This window comes from Triplophysa rosa, linkage group LG2 (assembly GCF_024868665.1).
Source record: "Triplophysa rosa linkage group LG2, Trosa_1v2, whole genome shotgun sequence".
Lineage (NCBI taxonomy): Eukaryota > Metazoa > Chordata > Actinopteri > Cypriniformes > Nemacheilidae > Triplophysa > Triplophysa rosa.
In genome coordinates this window covers 18,344-41,202 of record NC_079891.1, presented here as the reverse complement: position 1 = coordinate 41,202, position 22,859 = coordinate 18,344, and the positions used below count along the sequence as shown (strand labels likewise).

Sequence of the window (22,859 nt, the reverse complement as noted above, 5' to 3'; positions counted from 1 at the left end):
AATCACGACTGAGGGAAAGCACTGGGACTAAAATACTTAGGTGCTTTGACAAAAGGAGAAAATGTGATATTGTATCACCTACTTGAGATGTGATACTTTAATCATTTCAATGGCTGGCTCATCGTTTCCACGTTCACCTCGAAATGCAAAGGACCGTCCTGGCAGGTAGAGAGAAAAAAACAAATCAATTTACAAACAAAACCTGAAACTTTGAAGCTCTTCTTCAACCCACAATTGGATGGGATGCTTAAAAGGCAATACTTTTATTCAAAATAAATATTAAAAGGGTCCTAAGCGTGTTCATGCGTGTCTAAGTGAAAAACCAAAGTTATCTCAAACCCCCCGAAAAAAGGACCCAAAAGCGAGCCACATCTTTGTGACATGTGAAAACATAGTCCCAGTCCTCATTTTGACACCTATACCTGGACGTTTTCTATACCTGCAGCATATATACAATGGCTGCATTTAGGGGTGGGTGATCTTACGATTTTGTATCGACCTTGAATATGTCCACGATACAAAGTAATAAACCAAACTAACTTTGTTACAAACAAAACGTGCAAAAACACTTTTTATTTTACACAGTTTTTTAATGTACTTTTCTTGGACTTTTCCATTTTTGGATAGGACAGTTGAGACAGACAGGAAGCGATGTGGAGGAGAGAGGGCAGGAGGATTGGAAAAGGACCACGAGCCGGGATTCTAAATCGGGTCACTCGTGTGCACTATGCACAACATGTCTGGAGCACTGTTCTCACGGCCACAGGCTCCGAAATACATAAACTCTCAAGTCAGCATATGGTTATCATGTTTATATTGTTTCACATGCTCTTGTTCAGAAAACAAAGCCTAGCTACAGTATCTCACAGAAGTGAGTACACACCTCACATTTTTGTAAATATTTTATTATATCTTTTCATGTGACAACACTGAAGAAATCAACTTTGCTACAATGTAAAGTAGTGAGTGTACAGCTTGTATAACAGTGTAAATTTGCTGTACCCTCAAAATAACTCAACTAACAGCCATTAATGTCTAAACCGCTAGCAACAAAAGTGAGTACACCCCTAAGTGAAAATGTCCAAATTGGGCCCATTTAGCCATTTTCCCTCCTCGGTGTCATGTGATTCTTTAGTGTTACAAGGTCCCCGGTGTGAATGGGGAGCAGGTGTGTTAAATTTGGTGTTATCGCTCTCACGCTCTCATACTGGTCACTGGAAGTTCAACATGGCACCTCATGGCAAAGAACTTTCTGAGGATCTGAAAAAAAGAATTGTTGCTCTACATAAAGATGGCCTAGGCAATAAGAAGATTGCCAAGACCCTGAAACTGAGCTGCAGCACGGTGGCCAAGACCATACAGTGGTTTAACAGGACAGGTTCCACTCAGAGCAAGCATCGCCATGGTCGACCAAAGAAGTTGAGTGCACGTGCTCAGCGTCATATCCAGAGGTTGTCATTGGGAAATAGACGTATGAGTGCTGCCAGCATTACTGCAGAGGTTAAAGGGTGGGGGGTCAGCCTGTCAGTGCTCAGACCATACACCGCACACTGCATCAAATTGGTCTGCATGGCTGCCATCCCAGAAGGAAGCCTCTTCTAAAGATGATGCACAAGAAAGCCCGCAAACAGTTTGCTGAAAACAAGTAGACTAAGTAGCAGCAATCTCTACAAACTTTCTTTTTATTTTTCTCACATGAGCTTGTTTTAATTTGCGACTCTCAGAAAATGCTGGATGTTGTGGAATTGTGGAAATGTTCATTGTTTTTATTTTGTTAATACGAGACAGAAAAACTGATCTTTTAGCCAAGCAAACTTCTTGAGTAGGCCAGATAAAATAGACCAGAAACATCTTGTGCAGCCTGCAGCCAAGTAAGATACATCAAGGCGTTATGGATCTAACAGCTGTAAGATGGTTTTTAAGCGCAAAGATACAAACTTTTTTTGCATGCAGTGTGCATTTCCCAATAATGTGCCACACACAAACATGCGAGTATGACTACACGCCAAATTGCTTGAGTTGCTGTCTGTTCATGAAATGCTAAAATGTCAACCACTCACGGTATTAACCTAATTATGTCTTGTAAAGTTTGGTGTATCAAATATTTGTTGTTTACCTAACCATTACATTTATTTCATTTGTTTCTTTCGGGGCGATTCGGTAAAAGCACATTCACTTTAAATTACCGGAGACCTGATGCCATATAGGACACGACCTATGCCCAAGGCATATTTGTCAACGTTTTAGACCCGAAGCCGCTGGGACCCATGAGGACCTCTAACATACACCTCAATGCAAGTCAGTTTGCATGGCCGAGCAGTGAAAAAATATATTGAATTACTGTATTCAGTAGGGATGTAACGGTATTGTAAATATCGAAGTATCGCGATAGCATTTTTTTTCGATACTATCGTGGTCGCATGACGATAGATCTTCCAGGCAAAGTGTAGTTTTTTCAGCCGAATGGAGCGAATTGAGGGAAGCGGGAACTACAATTCCCATCAACCCATGCGTGCCCATCATCCTCTGCGCTCTCCTGCCGCCCGCTACAGATCAAGTTGAGCGAAAATGGCGGATGCCGCTAGTGGCATAGAAACGGATTTACAAATTGTTGAAGCTAGGGCTGGGCGGAATGACGGAATATTCTGTTACCGCGGAATAAAATGTCAACCGTAAGAGATTTTTCTATTCCATGTATTCCGCGGAATGTAAATAAGTGGGCGTGGTTAACTCGGCGCTCTGCAAATTAGGCGCTATTCTGAAAAAAAAACGAATGAATTAATCCACCCGTAACAAATTAACGTATCAAACATTCTTTTGACCTTCTTTCAGTCTGTAGTTTAGTGATTCGCTCCAGTCCGGCGCATTCTCTCTCACCCGCAGTGCTCGTGCAGGGATCTGCGCCAGCATTTAAAAAAGCTCATTCTCAACACGTATTTCAGAAGTCAGGTTGTTTTGAAAAGCTGTTAATAGTTTTATAAAGTTTAACTTCAGGCGAGCCAAGGTGAAACTTGCGTTGAAATGTGCGATGATGCGCGTGAGCGCTTTGATGTGACGCACTTCTACCTCCAGTTTTGGGAGACGCGTGAGGAGTCACCAGAGACTCACAGTGCAAAAACAAGCCCGAGAATAAACTAACCTAAAGACAGAGAGTCGCAACACACTAAAAGTGCTCATCTAATAGAGAGTGAAGAGCGATAAAGACCCACAGTACAGACCCCATGAACACCAGTTTAGTCATATACTGTACTCTCATTGTTTGCGCATATTCATACTTTATTGTTATATATGTTGTCTATCTTCCTACTGTATACATATGATATAGCCAGAAGATAAATATGAATAAATAATACATCTGATTATCAGAACTTAATTTGATATCTTTAGTACATTTTCATAACTTACCTACATTTTAACTATGGTGAGCATTTAAATGAACTGTAATAAATAAATTAGTTAAACCAATCTAAGAAAAATGAGGTATAAAATTATAATGGGAGATTGTTTCATGAAATATATCGTTACCGTGAAATAAAATTACTCATTCCTTGAAATAGATTTTTGGCCATTCCTCCCACCTCTAGTTGAAGCTAAAGCGAATTATAAATCGCATGTGTGGAAGCATTTCGGTTTTCCCGTAACAAGAAACGAGAAAAGGTGACGGACAGACAAAAAACAATATGCAGACACTGCCAGACTGCGGTGAAGTACAATTCGGGGAATACGACTAATATGAAGAGCCATTTGTTACATCACCCCGAAAAGTTTCATGATGATACAAGGAGAAAAAAAAATAGCAGTGAGTGAAGCAGTGAATGAGGTGAGTGTGTGAGTAAAGCAGTGAATGAGGCGAGTACCTGACTGGTTGTGAGTTGTTAAAAGTTGACAAACAACTCAAACTTTTTTCATTTTAATTTTTTAATGTTTCATGTTCTCAATTTTTATGTTATTCATTTTTATGCTATTATATTACTGTTCTTTGCACTTTAAAATGACCTAATCTAAAAATAATAAATGTGATCTTTGTTCAGTCATAGTTTAATAAACACTTATACCACATTTTTCCAAGTCTTCATTTGTTTTGCTTTTTTTCCTGCACAAAATTCAATAAATATCGTATGTAGTCTTCATATCGAGGTACTATCGTATCGTGAAATGTTGATACCATTACATCCCTAGTATTCAGTATATTGAGTGCTCCATGGCAATATACACAGCTAGATCTGTACACTGTAAAAAAATTGTTCCGTAAAATAATGGTAAAATGCTGGCAGCAGAGACGCCAGTAATTTACGTTATTCATGCTGTGAAATTATTTTACGGTATATTGCTGTAAAAACGAAATACAGTGCATTGCTGTTTTTCCTGTATTTAACGGTAAAATGCTGGAAGCAGAGATGCCAGTAATTTACCATAATTTTACGTTATTCATGCTGTGGAATTATTTTACTGTATATTGCTGTAAGAATTAACGACAGTAGATCGTTTTTTTAACTTCATCTTTATTGCACAATATTTTCCTTTGGGCTACACATGTCTGCTTAACATAAAATATCTATAATAAAAAATATTAATAAAATTATAAGCAAATGTTTTAGAAAGGACATAAACAACTTTTTTTATTTAAGAGCAGCAACACAAAAAAAGAATGACTCAAGTACCAAGCAACCAAGTCAAGTTTTTCAGTAGCAAAACAAATAATTGAAACTTACAAATAAAAACAGAGGCTACCCCCTTTAAACTTGACATATTTAAAACATGAGAGTACATTTATTAAGAGTCTTACGAGATACTGAAGGTGCTGGCATTCAAAAATGTAATTAGGAACTATCCATCAACCATCTGTTGCAGATCACCATAACGTTGGTTGCTTGTTTTTCTCCCTGATGTATCCCATGGAACACTGTAAAACAGCAGAAAACAAAAAAATTCTCAAATTAAATTTAATCAACATTTAGATAAGCGTTGACACTAAACACTAAATATGCAGCGATATAAGGCTCAAATATCTCGGAAATGAGACAAGAATAAATGGCTAAATTTTCCATGTGACCAATATCAGTATTATATGGAGCCCTTTTAGGGACATGGTGGTGGAAAAAAATGAGAGGGAAGAGAAAAACATTTTTTAAAGCTTTTGCATTATCTCGCAAAACTTTTGCGTTTACGCGAGAAACATTGCGTTCTCTTGCAAAGATATTTGCGTTCCCTCGCAAACATATTTGCGCTATCTCGCAAACACTTCATGTTTAATGTCCGGCTGGCAGAATTTAAGACTAGCTCCGTAGGCAACATAAACATTGGTCTATAGTCGCAGATTCCCGTGAGCTAAACGTTCTTATAACACAAATTACACCTCATTCTATGTAACGTAAACAATGAACTTTAACTTAATTTTCCACAAATCGAGCCTTTTATTGATCTCAGGCGGGAGCTGGCTGAGACAATACCGAAGGGATCGTCTGCAAAGTGCAAAACACGAATATCATTAGGCTACTAATAATAGTAATTAACTTCAGTGTTACATAGTAGTATAACTAAAACCAGTTTAAATTTAGCAGGAGAGCATTAATGTGTAAACTGAACTTGGTGAGACTTCAGTGTGTAACATTTAAGTTATTAATTACTATTTTTGTAGTAACGCTTTTCGGATTTACAGTCACTTTGCAGACGGTTCCTTTGGACTTGTCCATGTCGCCTCCTCAGATGATATCAATTTATATTCTCGTTTTGAGAAAGACTGGGATGTAGATCCTAATCTAAGGAATTGTGTGTTATTTGTGTTATAACAACGTTTAGCTCACGAGTTATTGGGAATCTACTATGAACCGCTCCATTGTTAATGTACAGAGCAGGACAACGGGACGTTTGAATGTTTTGCAAGATAACGCAAATATCTTTGCGAGAGAACGCAATATTTCTAGCGTGAACGCAAAAGTTTTGCGAGATAACGCAAAAGCTTTAAAAAATATTTTTATCTTCCCTCTCATTTTTTTCCACCACCATGTCTAATCATTACGCAAGTGATGCTAAGTCAATCTGTATTTGCTAAACACTCAAACTATCAGTTTGCTTTCCTTTCAAACATAAGCCACATTTAAAAGGAAAATCATCGCAATTTCAAACATTACGTTTAGTGGTGATTTGCAGCTACTGTTATTAGCATTAGCAACAGACTGTTTAAGATTACTAACGTTAGCCAGTTTGCAATAACCACAGTTTTGAAAGTTCAGAGATGACAAAACAAGCCGATAAAACGTGGGGTCTGTAAAATGCAAGTAAATATGAACATTTGGGTTATATCTCGGAGATGACAAGCCCTTTTTAAATCGCGTAAGTTACTTACTAACTACAGCTTGTTAGGCATCAATTTCAAACATTACTTGGAAATACTTCCTTTCTGAACCACATACTTTTGATAAAAGTAAAAAAATGCTTTATTTACCGTGTAATTTGAACGTGCAAATGCAGGTTGGTGCAGATAAAGCGCTACGGATGGTCCGTCCTCGCGTGGGTCCTCTTCGGGCAGAAAAGTCTGACATTTGTGGGAAAACTCCACCTGGCCAAAAGTACCTGACTGAAAATGATTCGGGACGCTAAAGAATTGTGAACTTACTGAACTGACGAAACAATCACGAACTTTCACAAAACTAATTCTCATGCTCCAGAAAAATACTGCATTGTACTGTTATTTACCCTCTGATATTTTCCTATGCTAAAAGGATATGCAAAAATATTCAGTTGACATTAACTGTTCTTTAATTTAGAAACAAATGTAAAAAATAGGATTTGTGGTAACTTTCACGATTTTGTATGGTTTTTTTTCAAGTCCACAACACTGTAAACCCCACCTGAAGCAACATAACATTGCATGTTTTAACCATGTGAATTATAATTTAAACCTAAACAGTGTGATAGAAGTCAAAGTAAAAAAAAAAGCTAACAAAATACATATCTATTGTAGGACTGAGTAATACAATAATAAGTCAATAGAAAAAACATATTTTTTTGCAGTATTTCAGTCTGTGTACCACGTGTAGCCTATATATAGGCCCTATATGTCTGATTGTGCCTGTTGGGTTTCTGCGTATACTTAATGGCTGATTTGATTAAGTAATTAGAAAAAACATATTTTTTTGCAGTATTTCAGTCTGTGTACCACATGTGTAGCCTATATATAGGCCCTATATGTCTGATTGTGCCTGTTGGGTTTCTGCGTATACTTAATGGCTGATTTGATCATATTTATGCTTGTGCTTGGTAATCAAGGGATCAATGTTTGTGAAATGCCAATTGTGTGTAATGAGCTGGAGTGCAAAAAAGTCTGCCATTTTATAATTTTTAAGACTGCATGTCCACTGGGATGGACATTAAATAAATAAAATCCTGTGTTGTACAACTCTAAAATATCTTTAGATTTTTTTGAAAAACATAATCAAATAAAATATAACAGGGGCAAGACAATGAGGTTACCACTAACTTGGTAAACAATCTGTGAGGTATTATTAAAATGATAGAAACATGCAGTTTTATTGGTCTAAACCAAAAAAGACAATGTCCATTCTTATTGAAGCAGGGTCTGAAGGGGTTAACACAGCCCGCAATGCATTGCATACAGTACAACAGTAGACTACTGTTGACAGATGGCTGTAAATTAACAGTAGTTTCTTAAACTGCAAAATAATGCCCAGGATGCATTGTTTTCTACAGTATATTACTGTTTTAACAAAAAACGGTATGTTACTGTCAGAATTTGGCTGTTTTTTAACAGCAAGCCCAGGATGCATTGTTTTCTACAGTATATTACTGTTTTAACAAAAAACTGAATGTTACTGTCAGAATTTGGCTGTTTTTAACAGCAATTTTTTACAGTGTAGATGTTGCTGTTTGGCACATTGTATTTTGTATTATACTTTTATATTAGGCTATAGCCTAGTTTCTTCTTAAGTGTAGCTTACCCAATACTAATATAACATATCAAAACGAAATTTTATGATTTAGTATAATAATTTTTAATCTATATGCTCACATAATAAGTCAACATATTGTTAAATTTATGCATATTAAATGACAGAAGTCTAGATACACTGAAACCACACTCATTCAAGGATTTACTTGGATGGAGAAAGCACATAATGTAACGTTAAGTGTCTAAAATGTATTGTGTACAGTTCAGTTAAATGATCAAGTTTACCCTCTTTAAACTTATGCTGACTGAGAAGCGAACATTTAGCTGAATATTCACAACGTGTATGGTGGCATGGTGGAACAACAAAATTTATATGCTTGCAAGATTTGCTAAGTGCCTGTAGCCTACTCAATCCCTTTAGCGTCCACAGACCACGCCATCATGGCCGGTGTCCCGTGCTAAAATGCTTAATGTTGCTTAATCTTCAGACCAGGGTAGGGTTGCACCAGCCATTCGTAAGTTCTTTCTTAGATGTGAATGTAAAGTTCACACTAGAGGCTTAGTAACTACTAGCTAGTTTGTAACTAACTCTGTACGTTATTCAGTTGCACCATTTGGTCTGGCAGAACGTAGCTAGTAGTCCGTAAACTCTCTGTAAAGGAATGCGTAGTCGCATAATATGACGTTTACCTTTAAAAGTCCAATAGCAGCCTTTAAATTCATGAGAAAAAGATGTGTTGAAATGTTGTAAATTTCAAAACGTTCTTGATTTAAACTTATTTTACCTCACATAATAACGGTAAAAATAAGCTTTCATTAAGTAGAATACTAAGTTACCTAATCATGAATAACATAGGTATTTTATAAAACATTTAAAATTAAACAAGATTAATAAACAAATGCTGATTAAAAACAATACAGCCCAATAAAATCATAATAAATGACATGTAATATGGGTGATTTTATTTTACTGCCAACCGCCAATGAAATAAGATGATTTTAATTTGACATGCACAACACAGGCAGATAAACATATACGGGTTCTTGTTAGAGTCGCTAATAATGGAATGTCATCACATAATGTTCTCTATTTTACAAGGTAAAGGAGTGTAAATGTCAGCATTATCATATGTGTAAAGCATTGAAGAATGTCGAGTGAAACAAGAGCTTTTTCAGTTAGTTCAGTGAGTGTGCTATTTTATTCCTACAGTTACTCCTGACGGGAGGCTTCCGTAAATATTTAGTTTATACGTAACGTCACTCTTCAATTAAGTTGAATGGTGCAACTAAAAAATATTTAGTAGTGCGTAAGTGCCCGGTTAAGTCAAGCTACGTTGTAACTTACGCACAGCTGGTGCAACCGGCCCCAGATGACTAAAATTAGTATAGCCTACACCTTTTTAATAAAGCGTAGGCTATACAGAAATGCAGAAGAGCCCTGAATATGAACGCAAAAAGCACAAAATGGCACAATAAGAATTTTAGGATGTCCCGCCGTATTTCTCACATAATACCAGAACTAAAATCGAAGGAAAAACAATGACATAAGTAAGGAAGGTGTCTTTATTGTTGCAGTATTTCAGTTGTTTTTTTATAAATTCATTCATACAATAGGTTATTATTCGCTTTATTTTGTTTGTGTTCTGACCTCAGAGATTTCAGATGAAAGTAGGAATAATTATTTCCATTGATATTTCTATTTTAAGTGGTGTAGTTATTTGTTTGTTTAAGTAACAAAGAAAATACTTATATTGTAGATTATTTTACGTTCTGATAAAAAATAGTTCATGGCTTGTTCTTGCATCTATTTGCGCTACTATTTCAGTTACTACTATTGTCTGTTTAAAATGTATATTTATTGCTATTTTTCCTATTTAGTTTTATACCAAAATAAAATGTTTTATATGAATTTAAATATAACTAATGTAATGCTTTAAAATCTTGTTGTCTTGTTTTCTGGCACATTTAATCACATACCATTGCATGTGTCATATGCAATATGCAATTAGCTTATTTTATTTCAAAAACACAATACACAGTATGGTTCAGTAATTCACTGTTACATATAAAATTTTTCTCATCCCCGAAACTCAAACCATTATTTGATGACTTATCATAGTGCTTATCAATAGCACTATTTTATGTTTGTATTATGATACACATGTGTTTTGCGTGCACTTTTCATGTACACACCATCTTAACCAAGGGGGTAATACGTGCATATCATATGCACGTAAAAAGTAATGAATGAGTATAAATAGCAAGCCAAATACAAACATGAACACGTACTATAGATAGGCAGTACTAGGAGATCGGGTAGGATATTTAAATAATTAAATTAATATTATAAATGTATGAATAGTCCACTGATTCCAGACCACCTGGAATTGTCCCCATGCTCCACGTGAGCTAAGCTGCCAGTACAAGCGTCAATAATTTTTTTCTTGATGCTGCATAAGAGGATATCTATGAGAGCAAATAAATTCACTTAAAACCACAATATGGAATAATTTTGTTATGAAATATCCAAAAATCACTTGCACAGTGTGATATATTTCATGCAGTTGTGTACTTACATTAACCCAAATGTTCCCAAGAATGTGCAAATCCAGAGAAATTCCTATTTAAAATAATGGCCCGTCCCTTGTCTCCCTTGTATTTGTCGCATATAAGTGACTTAATATCCACTGCTCCACATCACCCTCAGTTTCCGGTTGTAGAAACTAAGGCAACGCGCAAATGCGGAAGTGGTTATACAGCATCTGGGACACAGCATCTGTTGTTCTGTTATTAAGGATCACGATTACTCTTTGGTGAGTAAAGGAAACCCAAAAAAGCATAAACGTAGGCAAAATGAGGCAAGCAGGCTTATGGACAAACGAAGAAATAAAACAAGGATTAATATCGGCGTGGCATTTTCTAAATGGAGAGAGCTTCACGACCAACTTGGACTCGACAGAGACTCCGCTCTCGCATGTGTTTTAATAGACAGGTAAGCAAAGAAAATGTTATTGTACACGAAATACTCATGCACAGATTATTTGAATAGTTATGAAGGCAGTTACCCTATGAAATACAGTATATGTCGCACAAAAATATGTAGCCAGTAACGTTACTTGTAAATACTGTTGGTTCGTTCAAATTTACTTTTTAAACGACGACTGTATGTCTGTTTGAAACACGTAAAACTGCGTAGCATTACACTACCAAATCAATTGACAAAGTCCAATATCAGTCACGGGCTAACGTAGCATTACATTCCACGTTTCTTGCAAGCTAATTCATTATGATGACATAAAATAAAATTCATTCATTACCTCATCCGTGAACATGATGGGCGATCTCCATACACCTCTGGATGGTGAAAACGACATGTCCCATAATTCCACTCTCCTACATAACGTCATTTAGCTTCGCCTTTTGTTGTTGTTTCGAAAGTGCGCCATCTAGCGGTCCAAATATTCCATATTGTGGCTTTAATCAAGCAGATGAGTGGACTGTGTGGCAAACATATAACAAGTATCTGCATTTCTTGCTTTGGTCTTCGTCAGAAGCGACTTGCACCACCTGCTGGTGAAGCGGTCAGGCAGCAGGTAGAGATCATGCATTGGCGGAATCGGCGCTCTATTGCTTCTCCTGGGATTCCCGGATGTGAAACTTTGAATTTCAAGCCGAATTTGAACCCCTGAATTTGTGGAAGCCAATTTTTAAATCGAAATAATATGGACTGAAAATTGTATGTCGAATATTAAAGGTAGTATTTTAAAACAAGTTGAATTTTTTTAAAGAAATGTATAAGGTGAATTTTGATTATTGAATTTTTAAACAGTGAAACTGTGTGTGAAATGTTTCCATTTGAAAAATTCACAGCTTAAATATACAACCATGTTGAAATGCAGAACCTTAAAATGCAAGCACTGTTATACAATGCATTTTTTTCAGTTAGTGCTATTTTGCTTCAAGCACATTTGTCACTATTTTACTTCCATATTACTGTGATTTTTTTCCCTCCCAGCCTCAAACTCACCCGTCCCAGATCAGAGCATGTGAGTGAAGCGGAGCGGTATGTTGCTCACGCTCACAGGTAAACTAAATCCCACTTTGAAATAAAATGTGTCTAGTAAGCCTAATTGTTTTCAGTTTATAATAAACTTCTTGAATAAATGTCTCAGTTTAAGTAGTAGGATGATAAAGAGAAGTTATGTTTCAGTCTGACAATCTGTGACATTACAGCCGAAATTTTGTCACTTTTTGTTTAAAGAGTACATTTCCGTTACTTTATTTCCGTGAACATATAGCTGCCATAGTGCAACATTCAAAACTAACGCAAAAAAGATGAAATGCATTATATGAACACGTTAATAATTACTGCCGTTAAGAAACAATTTCTAAAGAAAAATAGACCGAAACGAGGGGAAATGCAGTCTTAAAACGTCAAACCTGAATCGTAACAGCATTTTAGAATGTACTTTTACAAACTTGGACAAAGTATCTGCGTCTTCGAAGGCTGCATGCGGAGATCGTGGTTTATTCAGGTTTTATTCAGAAAAGCAACTGTTACATTGGGTAAGTGACACTGCAACACCTTAAGAGAAAAAAATATTAATTTTATAATGTTTTTTAACTGAAATGAGCCTGTATCAAACCTCTATATTTTAGGCTGAGTCCGAAAGTTTAAGGCGCGGGTATACTTGACTTTCTGCGTCCGTGTCCATCTCTAGCACCAACGTGTCCACACAGCTTCTTGAGCATACTCCTCACGGATTAAGCGTGGACGTTCGACACATGCGCAGTACAAATGAGTATGCTCTACCAGACAGTCAGAGGGCAGCGCTGAGTCGCGTCATTCAAAGACCCACTGCAAATTAATGATAGAGGAAGTCATTCGCCATTGCATGTATGGAGAAGGATATGCTTCTTAGCTTACTGTTCTTGGTTTGAGCGTGTTTGAGCGGCACACTGCACACTTTCTTTGTGTGTATTGACCCCGAGTGGACTAGTGCACTTTTTGGCACATACGCTGTTGTACATGTCACGACCGAGGACCCTTCTGATGAAGAAAATTACGTCATGCGGACGGCGCGCGGACGGACCATACTTCGGTGTTTAGGCAGCTGACTTGTTGCCTCGCTGCACAATGAGGCAATGACTTCAGAGGCAGCGTTAGCGTTCGAAGGCAGCTCCGGGAAAGGGATTCGGATAAGCTTCATGGGCAGCATTACGCTTTCCTGTAGCTCAGTGGTTAGAGCATAGCGCTAGCAATGCCAAGGCATTTTCCTGAGGTACACACCGAGTTTACTTTCTCAAGAGATGGTTATAAAAATTGGAAACTCCTCCTACAGGCCTGTAACAAACACGAGTCTAGTAAACCGCACGCAGTTGCGCTGACTTTTGACGCATACAGGGAAAGCCATGCACCGCAAAGCTGTGGGACCTTGTTAGATCAACTGCACGGCGATGCCATTTCATTTGCAGAGCGAAGTTTAGTGAATTGCATTTGACGCCAGAATGGGACAGAACACCGGTCCATTAATTTTTCTTAAAATTACTCCGGTTGAAAGGGAGATGCAAACTATTCCGGCCCACCCACAATTTTACAGGCCCACCTATCATCTACTTTCTGTATCCGCCTCTGCCTACGGGCATACAAAAAGGGGGATACTAAAGATTTTAACCACAACATAATTACCATAATTAAATTTGTGTTATACCATAGTTTTCTTTTATACAGAGTTTCCTATTATTTTAAATGAGTATGTTATAAATACGTTATAAGTACATAGGTATATAAGTGTATGTTCTTCACCTGTGCGTAGATCCACATGTTGTAGTTCATTCCTTACAAGTCCGAGGTTGTTGGGAACAGAGGTGGCGAAAGACAGAAAACTAGTCAAACTAACCCATTCAATTCCTCTGTATGGGACAAGAAGAAAAAAGACAAAAGTTTATTACACCATAAAAACGCCTCAATTAGAAACGTAAAATACACATACCAAAACTCACAGACAGTCTGTCTAGGAAAAGCCTTTTGTTTTCTCCGAAAAGAGAATGGTGCAAAAATAATAAGAGCACAGCCAAATGCACTAATAGAATGCGAAATGGCCACACGACTAATTAGCCTTGGAAATATGCAGATGCATGGAAATCAGGAGCCTCTATGGATTGAGGGCACATGGTCTGTGGAGGGTTTTATACTTGCTTAGACCTACGTGTAAAGCATAATGAACAATGAGCATTTGAGTGTATAATATGCTACTGAAATGGTAACAGACATTTCTCATCCGATTATTTTTCATTACAGTACATTACAATATTGGATATATAAGAGTTTACTAAAGTTTACAGAAATCTTGACAGGTTAAAGTCCTGCCAAGGCTGTGCTAAATGTTGCCCATCTAATGAGGCACGAGACAACTTTGAGACAATAGATGGCATTTGCTTTTGATCAATTGCTTAACGACATAACTGATTGAATCTCTTGCTTAATTAATCAGGTAGCAAAGGTGACTGTTTTCATAAACAGAAGGGTAGTCAATGAAATGAGAGCTCCCTGTGGTAATGAGCTCTGAACCATGGTGAACCCACAAGCATTTCACGTAGGGCCAGATTTACTAAACAGGGCAAAATAGTGCGAGAGCGCAATTTCAAAAAAGTGCAGATGGGAGTGGAAATTTCTTTGGGTCATACAGTATACCTGTACTAACAAGGCAAGGCGCATATTAAAAAACACAGGCACAATATCTCATTCCCACAATGACCAACGCAATCTACCAAGAGCAGCGCAGGGTTTAAGCCATCCTTTTTTGGGCGTTAAATAAAGCCGCAAATACCAGTGGAATGACCAGCGCAAACCTTAGTAAATCGCGTCGGGTGATTCGTTTAAATACTCTCCTCCCATAAAGTGTGCGTCTGAAGAGAAAACTTCTACAAATGCATATGCAATAAGGTCCGTCGCAAAAAAATCTGTGTCTTTAGTAAATACAGACAGTAGTTTTTTTTTTCCCGCCAAGAGAGGCGTTTGCGCGGTCGCAAAGTAAATCTAGCCCTTAATGTTTATGCAGGACTTCCAAAAAACACTGCATATAAGTTTGCTGAGATTGGTTAGAATCAGAGTAAAACGCACACTTGAAGTAGATCCAAATCTATCGAACGAATTACAGTTTCATATCACTGCGCCAAGTTTAAAGTCTGGGTAAAGAGAATTCTGACAATTGCTTCTAAACACATAATAGATGTTAGAAATGTATTGCTGAAAAACATTACAAAGTATGTAGTACTGAATTGTGGAGTAAAACCGTTAAACAGTTCTTCACCAATTTTCTGTTCAGGATTTTTTGGGCGGGGCTATAATGGGGGATCGATGATGCAATGGAGCGTCCTAGCATGCATGGCCCCTCCCTTATCACTAGAGTGTCATGACTCTGCCTCATCTTGTCATGCCTTTCTTGGCCTTGTGGCAGAGTCATGGCAAAGCCTTAGGTTTTATGTGGAGAGAGGCATTCTGGCCCATTTGGCTTTCCACATGCTCTCTCCGGTCGCGTCTCTGTTCCCGCCCTCTCGTTCCTCGTTTAGCTCTCCATCAGTGTTTCATCCCCGACACCTGTCCCCTGTTAATTATCCTTTGTTAGTCTCCCTACATATTTCCCTCGTGTCTATTGTCCAATGCTCGTTTGTTTTGTTGGATTTTGCCTTGTGCTTGTTTTCTGGTATGCTGTTGGACGTTGTGTCTTCTCCTGCTCTGTGGAATTTCAAGTCCTGTTCTAGTAAGTGTCTAGTTTAGTCTATGTCAAGTGTTGTTTAGTTTAGTGTTAGTAAGTCTTCGTCCTGTTTCCTATTTTATTATCATGTTTCCCTGTTTACACCCCACCGTGGGTCTTTGCTTTGTTTTTTTTGTTCAAATAAATCTTGTTTTTGTAATACCCCCTGATACGCTGCCTGCACTTGGGTTCTTCCCCTCACAACCGTGACATAGAGTGCCTACATCAAGGTGTCCGCTCAAGCATGAGCTCAGGGTTGTAAGCTTTTCGCACATGCTTTAGACTCTCACTCTGCCCAACTAAACAAATCTCACTCCAAATAACAAGCACATGGTAACGCAGACGCGAATGGACGGAGGAGAATAAAGCAAACGGAAGGAGGATCACTGCGCGTGATCAGGACGTGCTTCAGTGAATGATGTTTAATTAACAAATTTCGAGATGAGCACGAGCAGATAATCCACACGGCTGGTTTGCTATCAGCAATCTCAGCATCTACTTTATCAGCTCAAGAGAGAACCACTACAAATAGACAAAGCTGTTTTAGGCCATGTTCACACTTGACTTCTTTTTTGAAGCTGCTAGCGTCTGTTTTAAATTATAATCCTATGGAGTAAACCGTGTTTTCAAAAAAGTCCTGAGAGGTTTTTTAAACGCCAGCGTCTTTTTTTGCAGCTCAAAGTGTCTTTTGAGGTTGAAAATGTTTCTGAAAACTTTATGAAAAAACGTCTTGTCAAGCACCTTTTTCACAGCTAACCAATGACAGAGACATGTCGTTTCCATAACAACATGCAATGAATGTGATTGGTCGCTTAAAGTAAAAAATACGTCTGTAGAAGAGGTAAACAGGGTTTTAAACCCTCATGTTGTGTTCGGATCGTTTTTACCCGAAGAACATTTTCTTTTACCAAAATATACTGGTTAATGTTATTACATTGGACATAGACTATAACATCGACATATGACAATATTGTAAATATTCCAGCATCTGGTTGATGGTAATGCACCTATTTAACATTTTACAACTCAGCCTTTGACTCCCTACACTCAGATTTTGAGTGTGATTCATTAGCCAAAATAAGAGACAGCACAAAATAAACAAAATTAAAAAAGATGCATTTGTCTGGTAGCAATATTATTATTATTATCATTTAGAGATGTAACGATTCACCGTGAGCCGGTTGAAAATCGATTATAATATGTGACGATTTGAACCGGTTGAGATGTTATTTATCGTGTTTTACGTTTTGAACAGCAAGGGCTGCTGTGTTTACCTCAAACTTGGAAAACGTGGATATGCTGATATATCTTAAATGTAAAAATCCAAAAAAAGCAGACAAAGTCCGTGTGACGAGGGAGGCGTGACGAGAGCCGTGGGAGGAGCAAGCGAGGCTGGTGATGCAATTGATAATGAGCGTCAGCTGGGCGCCACCGGCCTCGTATCTACCACGGAGGAGATCGGAAGCATAAAAGGCTGAGCGGCAGGAGTATACGGCGAGAGAGGACCGGGCCCGGACATTAGTTAAGTTTTGTTTATGTTCGTGAGACCTGTTTTATTGCTTTTATTGTTTATTTATTTTTGATTAAAATGTTTAAATGTTCGCCGGTTCCCGCCTCCTTCTTTCCCGTTTTATTGAGCTTTATTACAGTCCGTTTTAAAGTCCGAGACTTTGTATTATTCTTTTTTTTTAATTTGGAATTTGTTTTAAAATTGCAGTTTAGATTTTTTATTTGTAATAAAATATATTTTAATTTTAAAAAGAAATGTGCAGCATTTGAGAAATAATAAAAGGGCTGTTGTTCATTTCAAATTTGTCAACTCATTTTGTAAAAATAAATCGTGAATGAATCGTATCTTGAGCTGAGTGAATCATTACATCCCTATTATTATCATCAAAATAGACAGACATCACAATCAAATAGTAATTGTAAATTCTTTTAACCATGTAGTCAAAATCTGATTTGGTGACAGCCCTATTCTGCACCCTTACACTGTGTCTACACCAGATGTGACGGTGTATCGCGACACGACAATGGCTTGTTCTTCATAGGTTTGTCATGTCACGCCACATCCAGTGTGGACAAAATGTTAATGGGTTGTGCCACGCCGAGCCGCGGCCGGTGTTGACATGGTGTTTAGATGTCCAACATTTTAACAGATACAATCTACTGCCTGAAAGCACATCTACTGAATCACATGATTTATGTGTCACACACATAATGTAATCACATGTATGAATGCTGGTAATGAGAAAGTAAAACAGGGTTTCTTACCTGACCTCACATGAATGAACACTCAGCTCTTTGTGCAGGAGACCGCTGGTCAGGTTGTACACCAGCACAGACCCATTGCTTGTACCTAATGGCCAAAACACAGATACATGAATACATTTATCACCTACTGTATAGACCACTCTGCCAGACCAAACTATGTCCTGAAGCTAAATTGAAAAAAGTGGCATCCATGCATGTTGTTTCACACACTTTCTCCTACACTGAGTTTCAAAAACCAAGCAAAAACAGAGTTTCAAACAGTAAAAATAATCATATCCAGTCAAAGCAATACATAATTCAACTGCTTTATAGAGTACGGCTGTATGTGATCCAGAGCATCAATATTTTGTGACCACTTGTCTTGCATTGCCAAACTTGTGTTCAGCATAGTTATTTTGTGTGTGTGTACTGTATATGTCCACCATAATTATTGGGACAGTATAGAAAAATTGCACTATTTGCTAAGGAGTAAAGAAAGCTATAAAAAGGATAACAAAAGGAATATGAGGAAGTACAGAATGTCACAACTTTTACTGACTGATTCAAACCATGTATGTTTTACAAAATTACAATAACAGCTATTTTAAAGTTTCATCCCTCCATCTAATGTCAGCGTAACTTAATTTAAATTTAACTTAATTGGTATTTAGTTGCAAATCCATTGCATGCAATCACGGCAGTGAGTCTGCGACCCATAGACATTACCAGACCATCGTTCGTTAAGTCATCAATGGGATAATTCCTATTGTATGCTTTGGATCATTTGCCGTTCCTTTTTTCCCCACACTTTTTACAAGGCGGCATGTCATTTCTGTCTCTACATGGTCGCAAATTTACAATTCTCCTCTGCTCTCCGTATCGACTTCTGCCCCGATGCACAAACAGACACATGCGCGCACACACACAGGTAAGCACACTCCCACCAGGAGACAGGTTGCATCATCCAACTGTAAAGCAGATAAAAATATTTGCGTTTTTAAACACTCCCAGGGTGATGAAAAAGGCAACATTCGCTCTCCTGCTCTGAGAAGTAGAGAAAAGACATACCTGACAATCAGCAACAGTTCAGTGACCACCGGATGACAGGTTTTCACCCAGCCTGGCTTCGTTCTATCAGACTATTTCTGTAGTTTAAATTGAGCAGCACATCTACATGACTGAGCTGTACACATCACACGCTTTAGGACATAATCTTGTGTTTTTGTATACCCAAGCACAAAAGAAAACTTGATACTGGTGCGCTGTCTACTGACTCTATACAACAGAGTATTTCTAATGCATTTCTAATTTCTAATTAACTATATATGCTTAACTAAATTTTAACAAGGCTATTAAAGGAATATTTTTATAAAAATCTATTTTCCGTTTGTGTTCAGCTGAAGAAAGGCTTTCAAATACATCTGGGATCATGAGAGAATTTTGGATGAACTATATAGATAAAGAAAGCAAAGGTTATGCGTGTCATGCTCTGGTTTTACTGAAACATGCAGGCATACTACTGTATATTACCAGCAATCAGGAACAGAGTTTTATATAAACTTGACTTCACTTATTTAAAATAATAGGTTTAAGTGAAATAGGTTTTATCTTTTCAAATGTTATATGACTTCATCTTATGTTTCACAGGAGCCCTCTTCAGCATCAAGCATTTCTAGTTCTTCAACATTCTAATCCTGTTACTAAGAGGCAATCATTTGTTCCTGTTCTCAGGGGTTAAATTGGGATTTGTTATGTGGCGGGGCTTTGTGGGGGATTTTGAGGGATGCATATGCAAAGTTTATAATCTTATTAATTGACAAACTGTAAAATATAAGTTAAGAGAGCCCTTTGCTACCTTTACTTGTGTCAATATTAAATATATCGTCCACAGAATTCTATGCATGACCTGTATATTTCCAATACTTTTCTGTCAAAACTTCATACAACATTCACAATGATTGAGATGACCCGTTAACTTGTTGCTGCCGCACACACCATGAACAAACCGCTTTAAATGCTTGAATTTGATTTAAATGACATCATTTGGAAGTCGAGCCTTTCTTCACAAACAGCTGTTATGACTTGAAACATTAAAACAGCAGGGGGCACCAGACGAGAAGCGGCTGGGAGCTGCAGAAAGGAAACACAAGCGCACGCAGACACGCAGTGCATTCGAAAAAGAGACACCATACAAAACGTCACTCCAAACAGAGTCGGCGCCACGAGCGGGCCCTATGGTGCATGGCCCGGCCACTTCAGTCACTGTGCCCCCTCACTTTTTAAAGTGATAAAAGACGAAATAATTTAAAAAACATTTGGAGAATGATTTTGGTTTATATTTATTAAAGAAACAACAAGAGCAGAGGGTAAAAAATAATGTATTTCTTCGTTAACACTAACAGAATTTAAAGACATTGTCTTGTGCTGTACTTTCATGTGTTGTTAAAAACGCAAGCTAAAGGGCTGCTTGCGTCCAGCGGCCACGTTTCTGTATGCATTGCTTAACAAGAAATGCGCATTACCATTATGCAGACAGTGACAAGTGGAGATACAGGCTGTCTATCAGAAAGCAAGAGCTCGCTCTTTAGTGTTGTTATATTGATGCGATCGTTTTGTTAGACATAAAGCTCTACTGGGGAACAGTCCCCTGTATACTTTTTCTGTCACTTTTTCTTTAAAGCCTGCTTCTGACATTTTTTTTTTGGAACTGATTAATCATGGGCGTGATTGATCTGAGCTTGTGCACATCAGTTTTTGAGCAAAAAAGCATTATTTGTGAATAATTTTGGCAATATTAAATAATATATGTATGCGTCTAAATTAGTCATCTTCATTTATTAACTTCCGCTGAATTTATGTAGGCTATGATCGGTGTATTTCCAGTTCTTTTTGTCAAAACGTCATACAACATTTGCTCTCCTCCAAGTTGATATTAAAAAAATTAGCCTTTCAGTTTCAGTGTCTTTCATAAAGTGTCTTTCATGTCTTTTAGTTCAGTTCAATTTATTAGCTTTGAAAAAGCTATGCAATTATGTCCTCGAAAAAGACATTTAGAATTGTTAAACTTGAGACTTCAAAATGGCAGCACGCACTCAGGGTTTTTCCTGGCTCAAAATTGGGCGGAGGTGGTGCCATCCTGATCTCTGGCTCTTCTGTTTTTTCCAAGTGGTTAATGTCCTTAGGGCAACATCATGTTGACCCTGGGACAACATTTAAATCAACCAATCAGATTTCAGAAATAAGTTTACAGTTTATTTTAAGTTTAATCTTCCAACCAGGATTAGGTGCTTCTAGACCAGGAGTCTTCAACTAAAATTGCTTGAGGTCCAGTAAACAAACCCTCCTTGCCAGTCGAGGTCCGGACAATTAAATACCTAAAATCATGAATTGATGGTTTTTGGCAGACCAAAGAAATAAACATGTCTTTTCATATCTATACAACGGCATAACAATGTCTGACAACAATATAATGAAGGAAAATGTGCAAAATGCAATAATCTCTACACCTGCATTGAACATACATTCATTTCAACATTATCAACTTTAAAAGAAAACTAAAGTGTTGTTTTCTGCTGAACTGAGATGAACAAATAGCAACATCAAGTTGCGACTGATCATCATATGATAACATTTCAGTTCTTCTTGTGGCTGTTGCAGCTGAAAGGGGGGTTAGTTTAATATTTTCTTTTAGTTCATGTCTTTATTTTCCTTCTAAAAGTGTTTCACACGCAGGCTCCATTCACTCTTTTACCATCAGTAAAGGGCTTGTTATGTTTTCCTAAGATCCACTGTATTCTTAGCCGAACATTCGCTCGTTGTTGGGCGGTAAGTGAGTGAGGGAGGACCCATGTAGATCGCTACTACTGGGCTTTGAGCTAATATATTTTCCGTGTCCTTACCTCGGACTGCTGCTTGTAAGTTTCTTCAAAGTGTCTCTGTCTAATTTCATAATGCCGTTTAAGGTTTCCACTTTTGACAACCGCGACAGACTCCGAGCAAATGAGACAAACCGGTCTCGTGCATCTCGATGCAGGAAGAATAAATGCAAATCTCTCGACCCATTCATCTCGGAAAACATGGTTTTCAGCGTCAACTTTTCTAACTTTTGAAAAGGACATTGTTTTTCAGTCACTGACAGTTACATCTGTCTGCGCGCTGTGCAGCGAGTCTGTCCCGGCTCTCTTCTCTCGTCGAGACATCGACGTCTGAACGTGGCAACAGTGCGCATATGTTAACTGTCCGTGGCGCCGTAGGACCCAAACTGCTACTGAGCGGACCTTGATGTGCCTGGTATAAATTTGATTGCATTATAAAATAATGTTAGGCGTTCATTTATTTATTATGTCAAAAGGCTTTGAGGTCCGGACGGACGCATCTCGCGGTCCGCATTCGGACCGGAGTCCGCTAGTTAGTGACCCCTGTTCTAGACCATTGTTTTTTGCTTATCATTTCCCTCTGATTTTAGGAGTAAGTTATGGCTAGGGTTGGGGTTTGGTGTGGGTTTAGGTTTTATTTATAAAAATATGTTGCCCTGAGGAAATCAACCACTTGGCACACGTACTATCGTACCTTTAAGTGGCTTAACCAAAGTGGCTTTGACATATTAAAAGTTCTAATAAAATTAGATGAAAATGACAATTATTACAGTTATATAAAACTATTAAAAATATTACATTTTATTCAACCAAACAGAAATGTTTTTTTTATCAAATAAAGCTTTTCTGTCATTTTCAACTAACTTTTCAGCCCACAATAGCCAACTGAATTAACCAGTCTTTCTAAATGAGCAAAGCTCATTCACATCTTGCATTCTCTGTGGTTCACTTTAAATGATTCAATGATCTCGTTAATGACTGAAAAGTTCAATAGTTTAAATGAATCGGTTCAAATGAGTCATTCGTGTGCAAGTCGTTCTGAACGCAATGTGCGTTCATACTGGC

The 22,859-nt window shown here is 37.7% G+C and overlaps 1 protein-coding gene across 2 annotated transcripts in view; it reads right to left on the bottom strand.

Annotated features, from left to right (window-relative positions):
• LOC130570147 (WD repeat-containing protein 11-like) overlaps positions 1-22,859 on the bottom strand; it is a 44,382-nt gene that overhangs the window by 7,925 nt on the left and 13,598 nt on the right. The window contains exons 2-4 of one of the 2 annotated variants that reach the window (XM_057360309.1): positions 17,941-18,025; positions 13,716-13,822; positions 83-158 (exon numbers count right to left, since the gene is read on the bottom strand). In XM_057360309.1, coding sequence (XP_057216292.1) covers positions 83-158; positions 13,716-13,822; positions 17,941-18,025 — 268 coding nt within the window. Of the gene's footprint in view, positions 1-82; positions 159-12,539; positions 12,768-13,715; positions 13,823-17,940; positions 18,026-22,859 lie in introns of those variants that run through there. The other variant, XM_057360317.1, reaches the window with a different exon arrangement.